The sequence below is a fragment of the Coregonus clupeaformis genome, chromosome 11 (assembly GCF_020615455.1).
Source record: "Coregonus clupeaformis isolate EN_2021a chromosome 11, ASM2061545v1, whole genome shotgun sequence".
NCBI lineage: Eukaryota > Metazoa > Chordata > Actinopteri > Salmoniformes > Salmonidae > Coregonus > Coregonus clupeaformis.
The window spans coordinates 14,768,200-14,791,343 of NC_059202.1; the positions used below are offsets into that span (position 1 = coordinate 14,768,200).

Here is a 23,144-nt window from a genome sequence, read left to right on the forward strand (position 1 = left end):
AAAATAGGAAACAGAAATATAAAACCAATCAATTGGGGTAAAATATTGTTACTTTCTGCAGTTATTTTTCTTGGATTCCGAATGTGTAGTTTATACAGCTAAGATCTGGTCAATGTAGTTTTCTCCCTCAGTTAGAATTGTATCAATAAGTGTTTGCCATTGTGTCTAAGTGAACAGTTGTACAGAAAGTGTATTGACTGTAAGAGAGAGGGAAATACGCTGTTACTCAGTATTGTGCTGGATTACAGAATCAAGGTCGACTCAAAAGACACAGAGCAGCATTATCCCTTAATCCTGTGTTGTGGTTTCAAATAGCCTTTTTCACCTAATCTTCACTAGTAAAATGACAAACATGAATTTATTTAAACTTGCATTACCTGCAGTGTTCAGGTCAAAGGCTTATACTGACTTAAAGTGGCTCTATATTATTTGAAAGAACAGATGATCATGTGCTTGGTGCTCATAACATTTGTTATGCTGGTATTACAGAAGACTACCCAGCCTTCTGATTAAACTCCCTCAGGCTTGTGTTGGTTTAGTGGTGAAAATCTGGAAACTTCTCTTAGAAAATCTCACTAATGTCTTCTTTGAGGCAGACTCATTCCTTTATGCTACGTTGGACATTGACCAAGTTTCACTCATTCTATGATACAAATGAATAACTTATTTTGGATTTTGTGGATGTACAGTATTAATAAAACAACTCCTATATGAGATATTGCTCATATCAGTGGTTTGTCCTGTATGTACAGTATGATATTCTCATACAGTACAGCTTTTCACTGTGACCACACTGCCCAGCCCCATCTCAGCATGTCTGTCTCTCCCTGCTCTGGGCTGGCGGAGACCGAAGAAACTTAAAGGTGCTGTGAAAGACTAAAAGTGGGCCAGGCGCTGATGCCTCCTGTTGACCTACCTCGTTCGTGGGGTCCAGGTACAGAGTAGTGACAGGCCTCTTCCTCTGCGGACCACATTACTAATGTGTGAGGGTGCAGGAGGAGCACACCCTGTGATGAATCACTCCGCCGCACCCATGGCATCCTCATAAGTCAAGAGTAAAAGTGTTCATATCGTGCTGGCTAAAAGTGCTAGCTTCCTCCGTGCGCCATGGAGAAACTCCAGCAAGGCCCAATGGAAGGGGGAAGGGGGAAGGCTAAGTGCTGTTTGCCTCCATAGCCTGAAGATCTCCCTCCATCTTAAAGAAAAATCTAGTCCCTCTGGTTGGTCACTGGATTTATAGAGTGCTGTAAACTTTGGAAAAGTAACTTTCATGCTTGAGCAGAGTTATTTCTAACAAATGAATGTAATCTATACAGTGTGATCTGGACTGCCTCATTGGGCAGCTCCTCTACCTGAAGTTACACAAAGATCATTAAACATTGTTATTTTAAGTCTAAAACATTTTCTGTGCAGAGGATATTCACTGTTGTGTATCCAGAGAGAAGGGCTCTGTGAATTAAGAGAGAAAATCAGTAGTGCACTTTCTAAATTACCAGCAATTATACACATTTAGTTTCACAAAGGAGCTCATTGAATTCTGTTTAAAACAGAAATATATATAAAATCTGTGTACATCCTTGTTTGTTGCACTTGGTCTTTTTTCTCCCCTCAAGCCAGAAAGTTAACTATTTTAACTCCCACAGAGTTGCTGTTGCTCTATAGTGGTGATGTTGTGGGAGTGTGTAGGTTTGTCGCTAGGTAGTACCTCACACGCTCCAGGGGTCTCCCTGGTATGCTCCTCAATAATGAAGTGAATTTGTTAACCTCCCCCTCAAAGGCTAAGTTTTTCAACAGCCACCGCTACTCTTACTAGAGTCACCCCTCCACAGAAAATAAAAACACATAATCATGCTTTTGCCTCAGTCGGCGCCTCTGCAGCACATGAAAAATAAGCAGGTCCATTACCAATCCCTCATGGCTGGTTCTGGGCTTAATTATCACAGGGAAAATGACCTGCTCTATTTGGTTTGCCATGGAGGGGGTGAAGAGGGATGCAGCGCCCCTAATCACCTTCCCCTCTATGTCCTGCTGGAGATGGAGAGGCTGGTTTTGGGGAGTCTTGCCAGTTCATTAGAATTCACAGGGTTCCGCCTCCCCGCCTAGACAGGCTAAGCCTCTTGCACAGGCTGGGATGCCTCCTATAATCTCTCTCTCTCCCTTTCTCTTGCTGCCTCTCTCTCAAGCCTCACATGGCTTCCCCTCTATCCCCACAGACAGCTCTGCGCTAAAGGCAGTCAGTACACATAGTTAAAATGTTATGTCCATTGATTTATTGGAAATGTATTTCCAAAACAATTGTCAGTGCTATCAAACATGCCTGTTTAGTTCTACGACAGATTTCTGTCCTTTTTTCCTGATCTCTATGAATATAGCCTACTGTGCATGTGTATTGAGCAGAACTTTGATTCATTTGAAGCTCTACAAATTACATTTGTTTTCTGGGACATTCCATTGTTGTATTCTAATGGCAACCTCTTTGTAATCCGTAATCAAATACCTTTCACTGTAAAGGTGTATTGTTTTGACCCATTTTGATCAAATGAGGAGCCAATTATATTCTGTGTCTTGTAAACACATTTAGTGCCTCTTTCTCATAATTATCTTATTACAAAATAAGAAATGCCCAAAGATAAAGGAATTGTCCTGGCATTCCAGTCTATTAAACCTAATGGAGCGATGACAGCATCAACTATGTCAAACCACTACAAACTAGCTGCTGGGAGAGCATCTGATATTTTCAATTAGTGTTACTTATCAAATTGTTTACTACCAAATGTCTCTGTATTCCTTAATACCTGGAAGGGGCCTAATTTAATTTGAAGAAGACATGCACTACCCTGCACAACATTATCTGTGGCTTGGGTAAGTGCATGTTAAAGGACCAATGCAGCCATTTGTATCTCAATATCAAATCATTTCTGGGTAACAATTAAGTACAGTGAGGGAAAAAAGTATTTGATCCCCTGCTGATTTTGTACGTTTGCCCACTGACAAAGAAATGATCAGTCTATAATTTTAATGGTAGGTTTATTTGAACAGTGAGAGACAGAATAACAACAAAAAAATCCAGAAAAATGCATGTCAAAAATCGTATAAATTGATTTGCATTTTAATGAGGGAAATAAGTATTTGACCCCCTCTCAATCAGAAAGATTTCTGGCTCCCAGGTGTCTATTATACAGGTAATGAGCTGAGATTAGGAGCACACTCTTAAAGGGAGCACTTCTAATCTCAGTTTGTTACCTGTATAAAAGACACCTGTCCACAGAAGCAATCAATCAATCAGATTCCAAACTCTCCACCATGGCCAAGACCAAAGAGCTCTCCAAGGATGTCATGGACAAGATTGTAGACCTACACAAGGCTGGAATGGGCTACAAGACCATCGCCAAGCAGCTTGGTGAGAAGGTGACAACAGTTGGTGCGATTATTCGCAAATGGAAGAAACACAAAATAACTGTCAATCTCCCTCGGCCTGGGGCTCCATGCAAGATCTCACCTTGTGGAGTTGCAATGATCATGAGAACGGTGAGGAATCAGCCCAGAACTACATGGGAGGATCTTGTCAATGATCTCAAGGCAGCTGGAACCATAGTCACCAAGAAAACAATTGGTAACACACTACGCCGTGAAGGACTGAAATCCTGCAGCGCCCGCAAGGTCCCCCTGCTCAAGAAAGCACATATACAGGGCCGTCTGAAGTGTGCCAATGAACATCTGAATGATTCAGAGGAGAACTGGGTGAAAGTGTTATGGTCAGATGAGACCAAAATGGAGCTCTTTGGCATCAACTCAACTCGCTGTGTTTGGAGGAGGAGGAATGCTGCCTATGACCCCAAGAACACCACCCCCACCATCAAACATGGAGGTGGAAACATTATGCTTTGGGGGTGTTTTTCTGCTAAGGGGACAGGACAACTTCACCGCATCAAAGGGACGATGGACGGGGCCTTGTACCGTCAAATCTTGGGTGAGAACCTCCAGCCAGGGCATTTAAAATGGGTTGTGGATGGGTATTCCAGCATGACAATGACCCAAAACACATGGCCAAGGCAACAAAGGAGTGGCTTAAGAATAATCACATTAAGGTCCTGGAGTGGCCTAGCCAGTCTCCAGACCTTAATCCCATAGAAAATCTGTGGAGGGAGCTGAAGGTTCGAGTTGCCAAACGTCAGCCTCGAAACCTTAATGACTTGGAGAAGATCTGCAAAGAGGAGTGGGACAAAATCCCTCCTGAGATGTGTGCAAATCTGGTGGCCAACTACAAGAAACGTCTGACCTCTGTGATTGCCAACAAGGGTTTTGCCACCAAGTACTAAGTCATGTTTTGCAGAGGGATCAAATACTTATTTCCCTCATTAAAATCCAAATCAATTTATAACATTTTTGACATGCGTTTTTCTTAATTTTTTTGTTGTTATTCTGTCTCTCACTGTTCAAATAAACCTACCATTAAAATTATAGACTGATCATGTCTTTGTCAGTGGTTAAACGCACAAAATCAGCAGGGGATCAAATACTTTTTTCCCTCACTGTACCTAACTGTGATTGTTTTAAATTAAAATGGTTAAAAAAAAAGAAACAAACATAGCTTCTTAGCAAAGAGCAAATTCTCAAGCAAGAATTCTGCTAGGACTGTCTGGGAATGGGGAGGGGAAAACTGAAAAGCTGTTATTGGCAGAGAGGTTTGGAACTGTGTTTCTTATTGGTATTTTAACTAATTTACCGCATGGTGATTTCAGGCGTTCTTTTCAAACAGCTCTTACACTAAAAGGACTTTATCATAAGTTTCACAATTTCACGGTAGTATTCCAACCTCAGTGTGGAAATAAGGTACCAGTCAAAAGTTTGGACACACCTACTCATTTAAGAGTTTTTCTTGATTTGTACTATTTTCTACATTGTAGAATAATAGTGAAGACATCCAAACTATGAAATAACACATATGGAATTGTGTAGTAACCAAAAAAGTGTTAAACAAATCAAAATATATTTTAGATTTTAGATTCTTCAAAGTAGCCACCCTTTCCCTTGATTACAGCTTTGCACACTCTTGGCATTCTCTCAACCAGCTTCATGAGGAATGCTTTTCCAACAGTCTTGAAGGAGTTCCCACATATGCTGAGCACTTATCTTATCTCATACCATCTCAATTGGGTTGAGGTCGGGTGATTGTGGAGGCCAGGTTCTCTGATGCAGCACTCCATCACTCTCCTTGGTCAAATAGCCCTTACATAGCCTGGAGGTGTGTTTTGGGTCATTATCCTGTTGAAAAACAAATGAGAGTCCCACTAAGCGCAAACCAGATGGGATGGCGTATCACTGCAGAATGCTGTGGTAGCCATGCTGGTTAAGTGTGCCTCTAATTCTAAATAAATCACTGACAGTGTAACCAGCAAAGCACCCCCACACCATCACACCTCCTCCTCCATAATTCATGGTGGGAACCACACATGCGGAGATCATCTGTTCACCTACTCTGCGTCTCAAAAAGACACGTCGGTTGGAACCAAAAATCTCAAATTTTGACTCATCAGACCAAAGGATAGATTTCCACCGGACTAATGTCCATTGTTCTTGGTTCTTTGCCCAAGCAAGTCTCTTCATCTTATTGGTGTCCTTTAGTAGTGGTTTCTTTGCAACAATTCGACCATGAAGGCCTGATTCACGTAGTCTCCTCTGAACAGTTGATGTTGAGATGTGTCTGTTACTTGAACTCTGCAATCTGAGGTGCAGTTAATTCTAATGAACTTATCCTCTGCAGCATAGGTAACTCTGGGTCTTCCTTTTCTGTGGCGGTCCTCATGAGAGCCAGTTTCATCATATCGCTTGATGGTGTTTGTGACTGCACTTGAAGAAACTTTCAAAGTTCTTGAAATGTTCTAGCTTGACTGACCTTCATGTGTTAAAGTAATGATGGACTGTCATTTCTCTTTGCTTATTTGAGCTTTTCTTGCCATAATATGGACTTGGTCTTTTACCAAATAGGGTTAACTGTCACAACACAACTGATTGGCTCAAACGCATTAAGAATAAATACAATTCCACAAATGAACTTTTAAGAAGGCACACCTGTTAAATGAAATGCATTCCAGATGTCTACCTCATGGAGCTGGTGTAGAGAGTGCCAAGAGTGTGCAAAGCTGTCATCAAGGCAAAGAGTGGCTATTTGAAGAATCTCAAATATAAAATATATTTTGATTTGTTTAAGTCTTTTTTGGTTACTACATGATTCCATATGTGTTATTTCATAGTTTTGATGTCTTCACTATTATTCTACAATGTAAAAAATTTTAAAAATAAAGAAAAACTCTTGAATGAGTAGATGTTTCCAAACTTTTGACTGAGTATACAAAACATTAAAAAACAACATTCCTAATATTGAGTTGCACCCCCTTTTGCCCTCAGAACAGCCTCAATTTGTTGGGGCATGGATTCTACAAGGTGTCGAAAGCGTTCCACAGGGATGCTGGCCCATGTTGACTCCAATGCTTCCCACAGTTGTGTCAAGTTGGCTGGATGTCCTTTGGGTGGTGGACCATTCTTGATACACACAGGAAACAGTTGAGCGTGAAAAACCCAGCAGCGTTGCAGTTCTTGACACACTCAAACCGGTAACAGTTCAGGTGGGCCTTCGCACTTCAGCAAACAAAGGAAAGGAGGGGTACTCAACAACAATGACAAAAATCATGAGAATTGCTTATCAAGAAAAACTTCCAAAAGGACTAAAATCGAGGTAAAAAAGGAGTTGGAGCACTCAACAATATAAGGCCGAGATTGATTTATTTTTGCTTACTTTAATCCATTGTAGAGGATGCGAACAGGTGACTGACGTTGACACTCAAACCGGTGCGCCTGGCATCTACTACCATACCCCGTTCAAAGGCACTTAAATATTTTGTCTTGCCCATGGCACCTACTACCATATCCCGTTCAAAGGAACTTAAATATTTTGTCTTGCCCATTCACCCTCTAAAAATCCTTCATTAACCGGTCTCCTCTCCTTAATCTATACTGATTGAAGTGGATTTAACAAGTGACATCAATAAGGGATCATAGCTTTCATCTAGATTCACCTGGTCATTTTATGTAATGGAAAGGTGTTCCTAATGTTTTGTACACTCAGTGTATAAAACACAGGAAAATCACATTTTTGGCTTTAAGAAATATCTTGATCTTTTGACATTTTCATCGTTTATTTCCATCATGACGCATCTTTTCAAGTCTACTGAACCCTCTTCTGTAGCAAATTTTGTAACTCTTCTCTTCTCATCCTTATTTAACACGTAAGAGCTTTAATGTATTGACTTGTAAATATTAGAATGTATGATTGATCTACCCGAGATTGGATGAGCTTGGACACAAAGCAACATTTTCTAGCTCTACTCTATAAATGATGTTGATAGTAGACCTAATAGCAGAGGTTGTAGTCCTGTTTTATTCAACCACATTATAGTAAATAGACTGTAGTGATTTTAGTGACTTTGTGTATACAGTTATTATGTCACTGATGTCTTTGGCATAGACGGAACCTAATGCACCTCCTCCTGTAGTTGTAGAGTCTTTTGTCTTTCGTCTGTGTGGCCTTACTGCTCTATAAATATGTGTGTGTTTGTGAGCTGGGCTGAGGCTGATGCTGGGCTGGCGTGGGACTCCACATATGGACAGCAGTCACTAATGGAGAGGCCACTGATCACAATGTCACTGTGTGTCAGTCAGTCAGCAGCCCACCGCCACTCTCCACTACAGCTGCCTCTCCTCCTGCCTCACTCCACACCGCACTGCACTTCTCTGTAGGCATGGCAGCATACATGTATGTTTCTAAACTCTCCACATTCACATTTAAACCCCTGTTTAAATGCTCAGCTCCCCACCCCACCGAAAGAAACCCAGTAGTCTCTTTTATTTTCCCCTAAATAGATATTCCCTTTGTTGTCAGTGTGATTTATTGAAGTCTTCCCCACAAGTGGAAGCCCCAGGAAATTGCCTGGAATGGCTCTAAATTGGTTTATGATTGTCTCGTAGTGGTCGGTGCTGTTATGGTTTGATATTATGACCTCCACTCCTTGGCATTTATCTTAAATCGACCTATATTGTTTTCATTGGGTGTCTGTTGGACGTTGTTAATTCTACTTCAGCTGGGGGCTGGCAATACACCCACACACACACACACACACGCACACACACACCCACACACACACACACACACACATCGTCCATGTCACTGTACGGATTATTTTCCATCTGTTGTTGTATCTATCACTGATACAGTGGGGGAAAAAAGTATTTAGTCAGCCACCAATTGTGCAGGTTCTCCCACTTAAAAAGATGAGAGAGGCCTGTAATTTTCATCATAGGTACACGTCAACTGTGACAGACAAAATGAGGAAAAAAAATCCAGAAAATCACATTGTAGGATTTTTAATGAATTTATTTGCAAATTATGGTGGAAAATAAGTATTTGGTCAATAACAAAAGTTTCTCAATACTTTGTTATATACACTTTGTTGGCAATGACACAGGTCAAACGTTTTCTGTAAGTCTTCACAAGGTTTTCACACACTGTTGCTGGTATTTTGGCCCATTCCTCCACGCAGATCTCCTCTAGAGCAGTGATGTTTTGGGGCTGTCGCTGGGCAACACGATTTTCTATGGGGTTGAGATCTGGAGACTGGCTAGGCCACTCCAGGACCTTGAAATGCTTCTTACGAAGCCACTCCTTCGTTGCCCGGGCGGTGTGTTTGGGATCATTGTCATGCTGAAAGACCCAGCCACGTTTCATCTTCAATGCCCTTGCTGATGGAAGGAGGTTTTCACTCAAAATCTCACGATACATGGCCCCATTCATTCTTTCCTTTACATGGATCAGTCGTCCTGGTCCCTTTGCAGAAAAACAGCCCCAAAGCATGATGTTTCCACCCCCATGCTTCACAGTAGGTATGGTGTTCTTTGGATGCAACTCAGCATTCTTTGTCCTCCAAACACGACGAGTTGAGTTTTTACCAAAAAGTTATATTTTGGTTTCATCTGACCATATGACATTCTCCCAATCCTTTTCTGGATCATCCAAATGCACTCTAGCAAACTTCAGACGGGCCTGGACATGTACTGGCTTAAGCAGGGGGACACGTCTGGCACTGCAGGATTTGAGTCCCTGGCGGCATAGTGTGTTACTGATGGTAGGCTTTGTTACTTTGGTCCCAGCTCTCTGCAGGTCATTCACTAGGTCCCCCCGTGTGGTTCTGTGATTTTTGCTCACTGTTCTTGTGATCATTTTGACTAATAATTGCTCCCACAGTTGATTTCTTCAAACCAAGCTGCTTACCTATTGCAGATTCAGTCTTCCCAGCCTGGTGCAGGTCTACAATTTTGTTTCTGGTGTCCTTTGACAACTCTTTGGTCTTGGCCATAGTGGAGTTTGGAGTGTGACTGTTTGAGGTTGTGGACAGGTGTCTTTTATACTGATAACAAGTTCAAACAGGTGCCATTAATACAGGTAACGAGTGGAGGACAGAGGAGCCTCTTAAAGAAGAAGTTACAGGTCTGTGAGAGCCAGAAATCTAGCTTGTTTGTAGGTGACCAAATACTTATTTTCCACCATAATTTGCAAATAAATTCATAAAAAATCCTACAATGTGATTTTCTGGATAATTTTTTCTCAATTAGTCTGTCATAGTTGACGTGTACCTATGATGAAAATTACAGGCCTCTCTCATCTTTTTAAGTGGGAGAACTTGCACAATTGGTGGCTGACTAAATACTTTTTTCCCCCACTGTATGTGTCTTATTCCTGGGATACAGAGGGGGGTGAGTGCTGAGTCCCTATACTCTCTATGATCTGTGGTAGTGGTGTGGTACTGTAGGAGTTCATGTGGATCAGCTGCGTCCTGAGCCAGCCCAGCCAGCCCAGCCAGCCCAGCCAGCGAGGGAAGGCGTGGGATGTGGGATGTCTACTGACAGACCGGTAATGAGGCCATTATCGGCTCTGGTCCTCTCCTCTCCTCTGGGGCACCAGTGGAGGCTCCGCGTCCCCTCTCAATTGAATTCTATCCCACAGGGCTTGTTTACAATAAATACATTTGCTTGAATTAATCAGCGAGGAGCGCGAGACACTTGACTGGGTCGGTGTTTATGCAGAGAGGCAGTGAGTATGGACCCAATGCAGCCCGGCTTGACTGCTCTGAACTACAGCTAGAGCTGGTTCTCTGTGGACACGCTGACACTGGCTCTGCACACACATCAGGGAGTCATTGATATTTCTTACCGCTCTGATTTTGGATAGGTTCAGTGAACACATATGCAAGACATAATGGGTACCAGTCCATCTCGAGGTGGAACTTAATAGAGATCAAAGAGTTACGTCACCTGGGATATTTGTTGACTATAACCCAGGAGGATATCCAATGTAATAATGTGTGGAGGTGGTAACACACACACAACAGACAATGTAAACCAATGACAGCAGTGTAACTTTGCACTGTTCACAGATAACAATCAAAGAATTGATCTTACATTACATCACAACATTCATACAAAGATATTTGACACTTAGCTGTTTTGTGATTTAGTCAATGTGGTAATGAGTTCAGCAACACCTCAGTATTGGCATACTGTCATTGTGAATGGGATGTAGTCAGGCGAGCGTTCCATCATTGTGCAAAGCAGAGGAAGTGGCCTTTCTGGCAGCAGCTGTCTTCAGAAACACCAGGTATTTCCTGATTTTACTGTAACTCATTGTAGCTGGTCCAGTATGCCTGTACTTCTCACTGTGCCCAGGATAAAGTAGCTTTATCCAGAGGCAACCTTTATTGAGACCGATTATTACAGTATACAATCACAAACTATCATTTTTCTATATGTCACTCTCAGGATGCATTGTGGCTTGTATTTCTTGTCAGTCCTTACTCTGTCAGTGATGGCCGGTGGGTGCTTTCACACAATGTCTTCAACCAGGGTTTAACAAAACTCATACATATTCACATACAGTAAACATACACCCGCCACAGACGCAATGCACACAAACAAACTCAAGCAGTTGCATGCGCTCGCCCCTCTATCCATCCCACTCTCTCTTTCACACACAGACACTGTAGTGTAGATGTTCCTTTCCTCAGAGATAAGCAACCTTTAGACTACTGTTGTTATCTGCAGTCATCTGAACGTTTGGGAAGAGAGTGCAGAGCATAGTGCAGCCAGGAGAGGGTGGGTGTGCGTGAGGTCACAGTGGGGCGCGGCCGCCCAGGGGCCAAAGCCATGTGGTTTTATAAACAAGGAGCTCACAACAACAGCAGTGAGATGGCCCCTGGTTTAAGACTTACTGATACTGTAGCAGCTAGCAGCACATGACCATGGCAACCACACCACATTGTTGTCTGTGCTGAAAGTGACAGTTTAACCTGTCCCTGCGTGGGCCAGCAGACTGACTCATGTAGAGAGCAACACAGGGTCTTGTGGTTAGAAACCCAGCATGAGAGACAAACACAAGGTTTCGGTGTGACTGGGGACTGAAATGTGTTTATGATATCTGCATCTGAATAATGTTTTGTTCATTAGATAGTGTGCAGTGACATTCCGGTTCTGACATTACATGAGAAAATGTGTTTATAGTGAATCTAATGGGTCATGTAGAGGTCATAATGAAACACGTTCATTTGCTAGATTTATGGTGTCATGGACAGGAGGTTAATTTGCATACTTGATGTATCATAGGTTGTGATCCCTACTATATACATAGTATACCCTTCCTGCAGCAGTCCCAAAATGACAAGTTGGCTGTAGACGTGTACACATGGTGGAATATGGTAGCCTGATGACTCACACTAAAATCTTCCGCTGCTCTGTCATTCGCTGCATACTTTAGTCGGCGACTGCCATCATTGAAGTCGTTTGTGGTGACGAGGGGCACTAGGGGCATTGTACCATTGGATCGTCTCTAACCCATCAGAGTATCAAAGCCAATTAAGAATTTTCAAACCGCCGCTTTACCCACGTGTGTTCTGGCTCAGGCCCAATCCATCGGTTTCTTGACCAATCAGACGGCCCCGAATATGTTTGCATTCGGTGAAGGGAGGGGGAGGTACTCAGATCCAGACTCATTGCGGAGAAGAAACTAATGTCCGTGGGCGTGGCGTAGCGTTTGGCCGGAGCAAGCAGTCTGGGTAGCCAGGCAAGTAAATATGGAACATTATGTTTGCCAAATCAATGTTTGATAATAATGTCAAAATCAGCGTTGACAGGACATGTCAAAAATAGCAAATTACATGAAAATATGTCTGAAAGATATTGCAATTAAATAAATAATGCAATGAAATATTTTGCATTTCAAGAGCTTGGGATTATAATGTTCTATCAGCAAAAAGATGATTCTGAGATAATTGGCTTTACATTTCCGAACCCTCATTGGTTTGAATGGTGTCAGCAATTTTTATATTGTGTTCTTTTGAACTTAACAACATGAATTGGGTATTTAGAGTACTATATAGGTACAAAACATTGAACAGAATACTTTTGACAAAAATGAAGATAGAACCTTATAGTCCCACACTCTTGATTTGACTTGAGAAGGGATGATATGAACACCATCTTATTTATGGAAATTCTAAATGAAACCCAGTTATTGGCCAGAGCCAGATTGCACTAAAACGAGAATATTGTATCAGAATGTGCCAGCTGGTAAGGGGTCTGAACAGATTATCACATGAGGGAGGGATGGAAAGAGAGAGAGAGAGGAGTGAGGGAGAGAGAGAGAGAGGAGTGAAGGAGGGAGAGCGAGAGAGGGAGAGAGAATGAGAGGGAGGGCGGTAAAAAACGATAGAGAGAAACTCATCCGCCAGTCACTGTGGGGTGGAGGGGATCAGCCAAACCCTTTCGTCACTATCTCCCCTTCCTCACCTGCCAGAGCCTGTGTGTGTGAGCCTAAGGAGAGGGGGAGAGGAGGAGAGAGGTGTGTGAGTCCTGTGGAGAGGTCAGGGGAAGAGGCTGAACCTCCACTCATTTGTCTGGGCTCTGTAAGGCTCCACCGCTGCTCTGGAGGCAGACATCTGGAGGCAGACTGAGTAGTAATATCTATCTACACACTCAGAGAGGAGAGGAAGAGACGGCTTCTGCTATCACTGAGCCACAGGGAATTAGACAGCCTCTCTATATTCTCTCCCTTTTGATCTCTGTTTTCTACATTATCTCCTTCCCTTTTCTCTCTATTCCAGTCTCTCTTTCTCCTTCTGTTTTCCTATTTTCTTTACATTATGAAAGCAGAGGAAAAGAGAATGGAAAAAATGTCTGTCAGAGCTACTGTTATGACTTTATCCTGGCACTAAAAGATAAGCAAGAAAAGATAGTGAAAGTGTGCTGTGCCTAGCGAGCCCTCAGACAAGCACTGCGATCAGTGGGAAAGGGGCCAGGTTCCCTGCCTGAGCTGTCAGCGCCCCCACTGGCTGCCTGATGTGCCAATCAAAGGCAGGGGGTGGGGAGCAGGCGGATATTAGCGGTGATGTCACAGTCACATGGATTCTGGTGTGGTCATGCTCGGAGGGAGAGAGACAGAGCTGTGCTGGCCAGCTGCTGCTGAGACAGCAGTGGAGGGCTTTGAGCTGGTGATAGTGCTCTCTTATGGACTCGGAGCTTAATGATGTATTTTGTGATTTCAGCTATGAAAGGTAAGAGCAGAATGCATGCATGCTGTTTCCACGGTGCAATAGGCAGCCAGAGTAACATGTAGGGAAGTGTAGCTTCTCTCTATTCACTGCCTGCCAACTCAATTTCAGCCGCTTGTAAGAAAAGAGTGTAAGAGAGTGGGAGGGAGAGAGCGAGAGTGGGAGAGAGAGAGGGAGGTAGAGAGTAACTGCCTCTGAATGTTTTTATTACCAGGGAATTAAGCTGTGGAAATATCTATTTTTCTCCATGAGCAGCGATTCTATTTTCCTATTCTGGAAGGAAATTAAGTTTGAAATTCTAAACGGATGATAAGACGTGTGGAATGGGATGTTAGGATGTTTCTCTAAAGTGAATAGGATGATGTCTGTTTTCTCAGTGCTGGTGTGTGTGTTTAAGAAATAACAGCCAGTGTGTTCATACACTGATCTCTTTCTGATGTGAAATACAGACCTCGAGCTCTTGAGACAGCTCCAAGTTTTGGGGGATAGACGTAGGGGGGTGGATGAGGTGAGAGGACGGGGAGTCCTGGGGTGACGAGGGAGGGAGGACGAGGAGGTTCAGGGGTTCCTGTTGCAGTTCCTTCTCCTTGGCTCTTAATCTGGTTGTTCCAGTCCAGAGGACGTGTCTGTCTGTAGAATTGCGTGGTAGACTGGCAGTGTTGAATGTGGGTTGCAGATGAGGCGACAAGGCACTGGCTGGCGCCAATGGCAGACTGGGATTCTTTGAGTTGATACTGGTGTGTGTCTGTGTGTTGTGTTCCACTTACCTATTTTTTGGGTAGTTGGGTATACATGCATGGCCATGGGAGCATGGCTGGGTCCTCCTCCCAGTCTCAGTGTCATGATCCTGCATGCTTAATCTCCCCCCTCTCCCCACCCCCTCTCATACAGTCACACACACACACTCCATGCACACACACACACTCACAAATACCCACTCATTCTTGCATATACACACATGCATACCCAACCAAGCTTTATGTGCTCTTACACACACACACACACACACACACAGAAAATAGTCACATGAAGCACAGGCAGCTGTCACTGTGTGTTAGATGGGAAGTTGCAGGAAAGGAAAAAAGCGATTGGATCCTAACGTTAGTAGTGCTTCTGACTCACTGTCTGCATTGCTATATCCTCACTACTCAGTGCATGTCTAATACATACAGTGTGTGGAAACATATTTGTGCATTTTCCACCATGTTCTTATTTCATATTTATAGACATCTAATACATTTAGATGATGTACAATACACTGAGAATATGATCTTGATCACCTCTGTACGGGGAGGGAGAGTTGTTAAAAGTCTTTGAATGCGCACTTGATCACAATGTGTGAGAATCCTGTGATAAAGTGAGATTACATAGTTGACAGTGATGTGTGAGAATTGTGTGAAGTTATGGGAGAGTGATGTGACCCTGAGGCATGTATGAAAAATCAGCACTCTGACCCAATGCTCTTTTTTATAGACTTTTTTCTTGAGTATAGAAAATGGGGAAATATGGATTTCTTTATGGGTGTGACTGTCCAATATCCAATATTCCGTTATTATTCGAGACATATGTATTACTGTATAAGGGCAGGTCTGCATTGAGTCCATACACCAATAGTGTCATTATTAAGTTCAATTAATCTCATCACAATACATAAATGAGCTGGAATTGATTTTTCGAGGATTTTAAGCCTTTCGAAATAGATATTTGTTTGATGGCTAAGATAGAGGAGTTGTTTATTGACATTTATTATACAAGAGATGAATGTGTTTCATATGTTGCTATCTCTCTCTCTCTCTCTCTCTCTCTCTCTCTCTCTCTCTCTCTACTCTCTCTCTCTCTCTCTCGCTCTCTCTCTCTCGCTCTCTCTCGCTCTCTCTCGCTCTCTCTCTCTCTCTCTCGCTCTCTCTCACTCTCTCTCTTTCTCTCTCGCTCTCTCTCTCTCTCTCTCTCTCTCTCTCTCTCTCTCTCTCTCTCTCTCTCTCTCTCGTCTCTCTCTCTCTCTCTCTCTCTCTCTCTCTCTCTCTCTCTCTCAATTCAATTTCAATTCAATTTAAGGGCTTTATTGGCATGGGAAACGTATGTTAACATTGCCAAAGCAAGTGAACTAGAGAGTAAAGAAAAGTGAAATCAACAATAAATATTAACAGTAGACATTACACTCAGAAGTTCCAAAAGAAAAACACATTTCAAATGTCATATTATGTCTATATACAGTGTTGTAACAATGTGCAAATGGTTAAAGTACAAATGGGAAAATAAATCAACATAAATATTGGTTGTATTTACAATGGTGTTTGTTCTTCACTGGTTGCCCTTTTCTTGTGGCAGCAGGTCACAAATCTTGCTGCTGTGATGGCACACTGTGGTATTTCACCCAGAAGATAAGGGAGTTTATCAAAATTCTCTCTCTCTCTCTCTCTCTCTCTCTCTCTCTCTCTCTCTCTCTCTCTCTCTCTCTCTCTCTCTCTCTCCAGCCTCACAGCCACACCACTGCCTCTCAAGTACCTAATTACCTGTAATGGAAACATCCCTCTCATTACCCCATGCAAATTAGTCAGCCTACTCAGCACAATTAAGATGAAAATTCAAAATATTAATTACATAATTAAAGAAAGACGTTTGATGTACCAAAATAAGTGTATTTCATCTACATTATAATTAACCCTTCATCATGATCATAATGTAGAGGGACGTAGCAGTGCTTTTTGAAACCACTCCAAAAATAACGTTTCAATACCAAGCTGCTGGGTTGCATACAGGCAGTGCATAACTATGTGATTTACCACGAGTGTCTACTAGATTGTAAAAAATGTTCAGGGGATGGAGACAACATACAGCTAAATTCCATGTGATGGGTGGTTTTAAGGGTACGTTAACAAGGCAGTAAATATTTGCTGTAGGTTTGGTGCTCTTTGTCTCTTCCTATCAGCAAGCGGGTGAAGTGCTCTTGACTAGCGCCCGCGTGCTGCAGGGTTCCCACATCACAGCAGAGGTTAACAAGATTGGCTATTATCCAGTTAGGGACTGAGGACACTGAAAGACAGGCAAAAATCACCACAGATTAAGGGGAAGGCAAATTTGAGCCCATCAGCAAGGATTACAAATAAGAGTTACCAGGTAAGAAGGATGTTTGTTACAAGGTCTCATTTTGTATTCATATCAGATGAACAAAAATGAACATAATTTTGTCTGAATTGTCTCACCACAACAAGTCACACTGAATTCTAAATCAAAATAATATTTTTCTCATAATCTCATTTTATAGTATAAACTAGAATTTTTCCTCATAATTTTGTATCTTATTATATTAAATTGCCTATGTGTTTATGAAAATATTTTTTGTTCGATTTCATATTCTCAGAGCCCATCCAACCATCCATTATTACTAATGCTAACAGCCGTCTCTATGACAGAGATGTGGTGTGTTTAGGAGCCATGTATGCTCAGATCTCTCCCTGCACAGTGCCTTTGTTAAGGAAGCGGAGTGGCATTTTCACAGGTTATTAGTGTGTGAGTTGTGGCGCTGTCTGGAGCGTGCTGTGAGACCGACCGACACACATCCTGGCTGCATGTGGACGGGCTGGTTAATGAAATATTGACTGCCCATTGAGAGCATGGATTTTTGATTTAGCTCCAGAGAGGCTCCGAGGACAGGGACGTGCAGTCTGGAGTGAGAGAGGAGACTGCAGGAAGGAGACTGACACAGCCAGGGCAGAACCCAGCACCGATGCTCCTACCCTGTACCCTGTACCCTGTACCCTGTACCCTGTACCCTGTACCCTGTACCCTGTACCCTGTACCCTGTACCCTGTACCCTGTACCCTGTACCCTGTACCCTGCCTTCTATGGCTGTGCCTATGGCTATACTGTGCACTGATATGCCCAGGCCTCCACTCCAGCACTTGCGGATGCCTGACAGCTTGGCAAGGCAACTGGGTGCCAGTCACACCTCACACTCCTGACAGATTAACTCACTCACTGACTTGAGGTTGTGTCGGATCACACTCTCCTGTCTTAGTTGTGGCTTACAGGGGCTCATGTAGTCAATAACTTGCTATATACTGTAGTAGTACAATATTATCCCATTTAAGTGAAGTATTTGACTTGATACTGGAATGGGGTACGGTTCCCTGCTGAGCAGATAGCTCTAATTTAAGGGGTCATTTCATGCTTTAACTCTCACTCTGTTTTTAAGTGCACACTCATATGGATGCTTTGAAGTGTCTTCCCGTCCTACAGCATTTACATGCCTACTGTACAATAGCGCTATAATACTCCCTTCCTCAGCATACCTCAGATAACACACTCAGCACAGGTCCACCTGGTCCTGCAGCACCCACCCAATCACTCCACCGCAACATTCACATACGGAAGATAAATATATTTTTTTACACAGAAATGTAGATGAACACTTGTTTTTCAGCTTTGAGAGAGAAAGGCAGAGATAGGTAGGGAAATACAGAGAGAGAGAGAGAGAGATAGAGAGGGAGGGAGGGAGGGAGGGAGAGAGATTAGAGGAGTGTATTGAGAGTACCCAGTAGATTGTGCACTAAGAGCAGAGAGAGGATTATCGTGCTGTTGCTGTCAGTCTTCAAAGGGCCTTTGGAAAGGGACAGCTTTGTATGCAGCGTCAGTGTTCTGTGGTCTCAGTATCCCTTGCCCTATTGTCTGGCCATGCATTACACTATTTCCATGATATGCCTACACTTTCACAATGGATATAATTTGGACACAATGTCATTTTATGTTCTATATGTTATCGATCTGATATTATATCAATGGTGTGTTTCTCCGTGCGTCTCTGCCGGTACTCTCCTGCACCTGCAGTGCCCTCCCAAGCTCCTCCTGCCGGGGCCAAGAAGTTAACAGCGATTTAGCAGATTGAAGAGGGGAAAGGTTTTCTGAGTACTTTTATTCTGTGCGTGTCTTGTAGCATTGCCTTTTTTCTCCGCAGGTCTCTGGTGGGCTGTCCACTAGCCTTTTGAAGTAGCATGAAAGAGGAAATGAGCGGGGGGGGGGGGAGCATTATTGATTTTGCGTTTTGTCTGACTCAAATACTGAGGAATAAAGACATGTAAGGAGAGAGGTGTTGGCATTGGGGCTGCTCTGAGAGGGGAGGGAGATAGAGAGATGAGGGGATGATAGAGATGTATAGGTGAGGAACTCCAGACAGTTAATGCATTTCTCCCCAGAGCCTCCTGCTCTGTTCAGTCTGCATGTTTCTTCTGCTAGCTGCCTTTGTGCTCCTCTCTAATGCTGCAGTAAATAAAGCCCATTAAAGAGACAAACCTCTCTAGTCTCTCCATCTCCATGTCAGATATCTTATCCCCGACTCCATCAGGTCGGTGTCATCATCTCACAGCATCCCGCAGTTGACCTGCTTTTCTCTGAAAAGCCAAGCTGCTCAGTTCTCAGCTGTAATCAAATTTGCGCGCTACATAAGTGTGAAGTGGCAGGCTAGAAGAGAAGAGGAGCATTGTTTGTGTGCTGTTTCACCCTGACCTCTCCTATCTCAAGGGTTGACTGTAATTGACCTAAGAGTGATATACAGTGGGGAAAAAAAGTATTTAGTCAGCCACCAATTGTGCAAGTTCTCCCACTTAAAAAGATGAGAGAGGCCTGTAATTTTCATCATAGGTACATGTCAACTATGACAGACAAAATGAGGAAAAAAAATCCAGAAAATCACATTGTAGGATTTTTAATGAATTTATTTGCAAATTATGGTGGAAAATAAGTATTTGGTCAATAACAAAACTTTCTCAATACTTTGTTATATACCCTTTGTTGGCAATGACACAGGTCAAACATTTTCTGTAAGTCTTCACAAGGTTTTCACACACTGTTGCTGGTATTTGGCCCATTCCTCCATGCAGATCTCCTCTAGAGCAATGATGTTTTGGGGCTGTCGCTGGGCAACACGGACTTTCAACTCCCTCCAAAGATTTTCTATGGGTTGAGATCTGGAGACTGGCTAGGACACTCCAGGACCTTGAAATGCTTCTTACGAAGCCACTCCTTCGTTGCTCGGGCGGTGTGTTTGGGATCATTGTCATGCTGAAAGACCCAGCCACATTTAATCTTCAATGCCCTTGCTGATGGAAGGAGGTTTTCACTCAAAATCTCACGATACATGGCCCCATTCATTCTTTCCTTTACACGGATAAGTCGTCCCTGGTCCCTTTGCAGAAAAACACCCCCAAAGCATGATGTTTCCACGCCCATGTTTCACAGTAGGTATGGTGTTCTTTGGATGCAACTCAGCATTCTTTGTCCTCCAAACACGACGAGTTGAGTTTTTACCAAAAGTTCTATTTTGGTTACATCTGACCATATGACATTCTCCCAATCCTCTTCTGGATCATCCAAATGCACTCTAGCAAACTTCAGACGGGCCTGGACATGTACTGGCTTAAGCAGGGGGACACGTCTGACGCTGCAGGATTTGAGTCCCTGGTGGCGTAGTGTGTTACTGATGGTAGGCTTTGTTACTTTGGTCCCAGCTCTCTGCAGGTCATTCACTAGGTCCCCCCGTGTGGTTCTGGGATTTTTGCTCACCGTTCTTGTGATCATTTTGACCCCACGGGGTGAGATCTTGTGTGGAGCCCCAGATCGAGGGGAGATTATCAGTGGTCTTGTATGTCTTCCATTTCCTACTAATTGCTCCCACAGTTGATTTCTTCAAACCAAGCTGCTTACCTATTGCAGATTCAGTCTTCCCAGCCTGGTGCAGGTCTACAATTTTGTTTCTGGTGTCCTTTGACAGCTCTTTGGTCTTGGCCATAGTGCAGTTTGGAGTGTGACTGTTTGAGGTTGTGGACAGGTGTCTTTTATATTGATAACAAGTTCAAACAGGTGCCATTAATACAGGTAACGAGTGGAGGACAAAGGAGCCTCTTAAAGAAGAAGTTACAGGTCTGTGAGAGCCAGAAATCTTGCTTGTTTGTAGATGACCAAATACTTATTTTCCACCATAATTTGCAAATAAATTCATTAAAAATCCTACAATGTGATTTTCTGGATTTTTTTCTTCTCAATTTGTCTGTCATAGTTGATGTGTACCTATGAAGAAAATTACAGGCCTCTCTCATCTTTTTAAGTGGGAGAACTTGCACAATTGGTGGCTGACTAAATACTTTTTTCCCCCACTGTAAGTAAGGTCCTTTCTGAATAGAGCTGACACCACCCTCACCCTGTTCTACTCAGCACTGTTATGTTACATTATGTTACATGCATATTATAGCTAGCTACAGTAGATTAACCTGGTAAGTGGGACAGGGGTACCTCATGTCAGAGGTTAAATGTGGGTCATGCTGGGGTATGCATCTCATCTCCATGGATAACTGCTATAGCTCATACATGGATCCAGGGAAGGAACGAGGGATGATAAATTAATAGTATCTGGAATTTTGATTAAATCAGGGAACAGGCAGGAAAAAAGCCACATTTAACAAAGATCGTCTCAAGACTCACCGTGACACAACGTGATTACAAAAGGGAGGGAACTGAGTAAGCAGATTGATTAGATGTCCCTGCAGAGGCCTTCAGGGGGGCTTGTTGGATGGCATCATTTAGCAAATTTAGATCAGGCACCTGCATGTCCTTAAGCCTATAGAGAAACACAACCACCCTCAGGTGGAGAAGTACATCACAGCACTAGGAGGCACTGTTCTAGCGGGGTACTCAGATCACATGCAGTTAATGAAAAAACTGAATGAAACAGTGACCTCTGGGCCCTCCCCATCTGAGAGCCTCTGTCCTGACTCTGGTTAGTGTCGCCACAACACAGCAGAATGGAGCAGAGAATGGAGGAATGCCTCATAGAGCCCCATGCAGGCCCTAGAGTGAAACTATCTCTCAAGGTTACAGGCTTTAGGAACTACTTCTCCAAACTAAGCTGTTTGAAATGCATCTTATTATGATCATCATAAATAACAAAGGAAAACAGCCTTGTTTTAACAGGCCACATAGATTTGATTTTTATGCACATATATTTGTTAGAAATAAAATAAATGCTGCTTCAGTACTAGTTACAAGATGAAAGGATTTAAATTATGTTATGCAGTGCAATTAACTTAGTTTGAAAACACAGGACATAGCATATTCAGGAGCATAATGCTACTGGAAAAAATACCTCTTTATCGGAGCCAATACTTTATTGACTACTTTTTTCCATTTGTTCATTAGCCCAAATGTATTCAAACCAGTGTGACGTAAATTGCATATATCCTTTGACCCCACAGATTGTTTTGGTTCAGTTAAAATGACATCAAACAAACATTCCAGTTTATTTGCTCCACAGTGAGTGGGGCAGTGGGGCCGACACAGGAATAATCTGACAGAGACAATATGTGGGTGTGTCAGGTCTCAGTGGGAGGAAGGGTGGCGGTAGGCTGGCAGTGGAGAGGCCCTTGACCTTTCTGAGATGAGCCCCCCACCCTGCCCCCTATGGCTACATTGAATATCTGATTGCTGATTATGAGTTCCCTCCCTGTCGTGCTGAGTGGTCTCCATCCATCCCTTCCCAGCTGAACTGATTAATGTAAGGAGCTAAAGATTTTACATCTCAGAGAGATTGCAAAAAGGCTCTCTCAGAGCCTGGTAATCTAGAGTGCAGCTGGCATTCACCCAGCGCTGGCTCGAGAGGCTTTTTGGGTTGCTGTTTTGTTTTTGGGGGGTGTTGATTTCTTGGTTCCCCTGGGCTATTCTTGTTTCTGGATGAGAGCGCTCTCTGTGCTGAGCGCAGGTCCTTGTCTGCCTGGCTCCCTGTCTTCTGCAGCCCAGCCTGGCCCAGCCTCCTGAACAACAGCAGTGTCAGCACAGCCCCTCGCTCAAAGTCCCAGGATGTGCTTATGATCACCCTCTTACAGGGAGAGACCAATTTGGGCAGAAAAATTCTTCATCCCTGATGTGAAAAAAGCTCTTCGCTCATTTTCAGAGCTCCCAGACACCAATACAGAGAACAGAAGCATCAGATAAATTAAAAGAAATTGCTCCACTGTTGCTTCAAGAGAACTTGTGTTTTAGGATTTTATTTTAACTCTATATTAGGCACAATTTGCTGGCTGTTTGATTGATCTTTGCAGCAGTGAACGAATTGATTGTTTTATTTCAGAAAACCTGGCATGACTCCTTTAGTTGCTTGAAGGGATCTGTCACCAAGTTGCAAATCAGCCGCTGTCTTCTTCAAGTTTTGTTTTTATCAATAGTTGGAGGGGAGTGGAGCTCTGCATGGTTCGGTCCTGTTTCCTCTGCATTGGTGGCTGTATTAATGCCTTTCATGTGTGACTTTAGGACGACTGAGAAGGAATCTGCCCAAAGTGTTCTCAATTATTATCAAAGCCATGGAGCCCACTCTGTCATCCACTAGACATACAATACAATATATGTCTTATATACATATCTTACCGTATGGTTCAGCAGAGCAATATACAGTACTGTATGATCGCTGGGAAACACACACACACACACACACAAATACACACTCATTCT

General features: G+C 43.0%; 1 protein-coding gene across 2 annotated transcripts in view; it reads left to right on the plus strand.

Annotated features, from left to right (window-relative positions):
• Positions 1-23,144, plus strand: part of LOC121576616 (nuclear receptor ROR-alpha A-like) — a 291,217-nt gene that overhangs the window by 211,415 nt on the left and 56,658 nt on the right. Inside the window, exon 1 of one of the 2 annotated variants that reach the window (XM_041889905.2) lies at positions 13,516-13,655. The exons of the other annotated variant lie outside the window; for it this stretch is intronic. Coding sequence (XP_041745839.1) covers positions 13,625-13,655 — 31 coding nt within the window. The 5' untranslated portion in view covers positions 13,516-13,624. Of the gene's footprint in view, positions 1-13,515; positions 13,656-23,144 lie in introns of those variants that run through there. 2 annotated transcript variants of the gene reach the window in all.